The sequence below is a fragment of the Anneissia japonica genome, unplaced genomic scaffold (genome assembly GCF_011630105.1).
Source record: "Anneissia japonica isolate Jap-2015-1 unplaced genomic scaffold, ASM1163010v1 scaffold21263_len101623_cov113, whole genome shotgun sequence".
NCBI classification, from domain to species: domain Eukaryota; kingdom Metazoa; phylum Echinodermata; class Crinoidea; order Comatulida; family Comatulidae; genus Anneissia; species Anneissia japonica.
In genome coordinates this window covers 31,023-34,814 of record NW_022718589.1, presented here as the reverse complement: position 1 = coordinate 34,814, position 3,792 = coordinate 31,023, and the positions used below count along the sequence as shown (strand labels likewise).

At 34.8% G+C, this 3,792-nt stretch overlaps 1 protein-coding gene across 1 annotated transcript in view; it reads left to right on the top strand.

Moving 5' to 3' along the window:
- Positions 1 to 27: 27 nt before the first annotated feature.
- Positions 28 to 3,792, top strand: part of LOC117110565 — a 23,725-nt gene continuing 19,960 nt past the window's right edge. The window contains exons 1-4 of the mRNA XM_033253324.1: positions 28 to 227; positions 389 to 565; positions 2,406 to 2,648; positions 3,245 to 3,436. Coding sequence (XP_033109215.1) covers positions 144 to 227; positions 389 to 565; positions 2,406 to 2,648; positions 3,245 to 3,436 — 696 coding nt within the window. The 5' untranslated portion in view covers positions 28 to 143. The remainder of the gene's footprint in view (positions 228 to 388; positions 566 to 2,405; positions 2,649 to 3,244; positions 3,437 to 3,792) is intronic.

Here is a 3,792-nt window from a genome sequence, read left to right as displayed (position 1 = left end):
ATACAACGAGTAAAGTCATTATATTGAATGAAAAATTGAATAAAATTATAGTTATTAAAATTACAAAAATAATTATTCTAGGTATTTCATTCAGTTTTCGATAGTAAAAATAATTGATTGTGATCATTTTCTTGTAGATTTTTATGGTATCTTTTGCCATTGTTTGTGTGGTATTTAACCTGGAAGATGATCTTGATGCCCCCGCTAAAGTCAGGGATCCAACCACTGTAAGCATTATTTCTTATCAACATTTTATTCATTAGCAGGTTTTGCATGAATTTTATCAACTTTAAAATCAGGATTAAGTGATCTTATACAGATGTTATCATTAATACATACGATAGTTTCTTAAAATTTTTTTACTGTATATATTTTTGTTTTGTTTCAGGGTGATATATACGAACATCGAATGACAAACCTTGAGTTCATTCTGTACTGGGTTCGTTCAGTATATACAAACAGTAGTGATTCAAAATTGGAAGATGGACAACCTTCACCACCAGTACTAGTGATTGGTACTCACCTAGGCAGCCTCGAGGGGAATGAAGAGGAACAGAAAAGAAAGGTAAACAACTACGTCATACACCAAGTCAACAATAAAACAGTATAAAGTACTGTAACATATATTTAAATAAGAAAGTATAATACATACTCCAAGTATTGAAATACACGCCATCGTGTTGGGATTCAATATTTCGACATTAATTATGTCATCATCAGGAATGATGATGATGATGACATAATTAATGTCGAAATATTGAATCCCAACACGATGGCGTGTATTTCAATATATTTAAACTACGAACAAAATAGAAGGTATTAAGTTATACCGCATATAAATGTGTACACTGTTGAGTAGTAGTAGGAAAGGATTTGGCCTCAACGGCCTTTATAACCCCACATCAATCTGGTTCTGCTTTAAAGCAGTTCACCGATAGAGCCAGCACAACATCCATTCTTTGAAAAAAGAAATCTTTTCAATATATTATCATGAAGCATTTTTTTTTTATAACGATTTATTGAAAATGTGACTATAATAACAAATTGATATTGTCACACAAATAAAAAACACATGAATTTTAAAATGCCTGATGATAAAGACTAAGACGTAAAGTGACAACATTTTAATTTTTTGGTTTTCTTTACTAATATTTGAACCAGCTAACACTTCTGTGGTCACTGGCAACCATGACTGGCGCAAAACCAAAACAGCTATTATTTTGTGACCATAGAGATCTGTTTCCGTTTTGGATGAATAAGGTTGTTTTTACATTTAACTGACTTTGCCCACCCGACAATAAAAGGATGGCGGACAGCAAGAAAAATAGCTGAACAAAGCTGTAGGATTTTTACAAAGTAAAACATGCAAACAGTAATTTTTTTCTAATATTTTTTTAAAGTGTGCTGCATTCTTTAATGTGCACCTTATAACACATGGCCAACTGCATAACGCTTCCATTGTGTGCTATAATAATAACAGGATTTGCCCAACGGGTGGTCGATGTTCCCGACGAGAACAAAGTGGGTGTGGTCGGGCGTCGCTCAACATCTTTGTGAACTGGTTTAGAGAAGGATACCCCCAAAAATATGACAATTTAGGGGTTTCAAAGGTTTATTTAATCGATTTAATATGTGGAAAATATATTATCTTTTTTTCTCCCAGATGAATTGTGGTTTTTCTCCCGTCAGCCTTGGCCTTCTCCCCCCTCGAAGCGCTGCCACTGCATCATAGCTGGCCCTCCAATCAATTTTAAACACAGAAAGTATATGAAAGGAATTGAACCAGGGGCCAAGTAAGCGGAAAGTATTGTCGCACACATAAAGCGCACACGAATAGACTACCGGTACTTTTAATTATTTGCTCTGCTCTTTCTCGATGGGTGTGGCATACGATATCCTTGGAGTCAGGGGGAAATCTTGCTTTACATATAAGATTGTTAAAGGATGTGTTTTAGGCCCAAATTCAGGCTTGTCACCGGTACATCATCCTAATCAACCTCATCATCATCAAAATCATCGCCGTCGCTGTCATCATTATCATCATCTGTTCATCATCGTCACGGTCAAAATTAATCAATCAATTTGTTAAGCAGTGAACCGATTGACTGATTATTCAATCAATTATTGATTAATTTATATACAAAATTTTTAAATCGCTGGACATCACTGGAATTATTTGTTTCGGGTGTTTTATACACTACAAAAATCTAAATCTAAAAATCAAACATTATTTTAATTGGATGGCATTTTTAGCAATGGCTGATACTTAATTAAGGTGATCACTTAAACACACACTGCTATTGTTATTTTATTGTTTGTTTTTACATTGCTGCCCTTTTGTTGTTGATGTTGTTGAATTTTGTTCATATTTGTGTCTGATGATTAATATTTTTGTTTAACTTCAGGCTGAAAAAATATTCGATAAAATTAGGAAAGCATTGGAAGGGAAACCTTATGAAAGCATGGTGTCAAGTTTCTTTGCTATTGAGAACAGCTTACCATTTGCCAGGAGCAATGCTTCTAACATCATGGAACAAATATTAAAGTTTGCAAAGAAGATGGTTAGAAAACTACCATTGAAATGGTTGCTTGTTCAACAGGAAATCCAAAAGTTGAAAGAGAAGCATATCTACCTACCAACCAAAGAGGTTAGACATTTAATAATTTACAGAAAGAGCGGGATGGCGCAGCAGTAGCGGTTCTGCTTCCCAACCTTGAGGTTGGCGGTTCAATCCCTCGCTGTGCATTTCGCTTCTGTCTAGGCAAGGCACTTCACCGATGTTTGTCTCTGTCCATCCAGGAGTATAAATAAGTGGGTACCTGGTAGGCTCAAACACAAAATTCGCAGATTACACCTGCAACATTATGGAATTCTCCCCAATCATGTGTACCATATGTCCTTGATACAATGACAGGGTGGGTTGAGAGAGGGGGGTAAAAATGTGAAGCGCTAATTTAGAGGCCTTATAAGCGCTATGTAAGTCTAATTATTATTAACTTGTGATTATTATTTTCATTTCATTAAAACACTAAACTTTATAAGAACAGAAACAGCAAGAAACAAGCACAAAGGAACAGACAGTAAAAGCCCAAAATTGAACTTAATAACTGTCAGGCATTATTTTCAAGTAAAAACGTAATTTAATAAATTTGTTTAAATTTGTTTGTTTGATTTGTTTTGATTTGATTTGTATCAATTTCTACACTAGTTTAAAATTATTAAACTTTTTTTTTTCTTTCTCAGGTGATCACTTTAGTTGAGCGGTGTTGGGTCAAACAAGATGCTCAAAGGGTGCTGCTAGAGTATCTACATGACCTTGGCGAGATTCTCTACTTTCCTGATGACGAAGCCTTAAAGAACATTATTGTTTTAGATCTGATACAATTAGTCGACATGTTTAAAATAATAATCACCATTATTGACCCTAAGCTAATGGTGAGCTAACATATCCTATTATATCATACAATATCTTAGAACCATGGTTTTCACCCTGGGGTCTACAAAACCTCTAGGTGTCGGCAAACATAGCAAATGGAAACAAATTGGAACTACAGTAGATTATTATCCTGTAAAGGGAGTTTCATCCTGCTGACACCGCCTTTAGTTAAGATCGGAAACATTGATGAATTTGACCATGTGGGGTGGGGGCGTGTCAGTGAACGAAAAAGGCTAAGAATTTAAGTCTAAGAAAATAGCGGGATTATCTAGTTCCTAATGTCTTTGTGTAATGAAAATGTGGCATATATATGCCTAAGTTGAATGATGTAATTATAGAAAGGGTAGTACTAAAG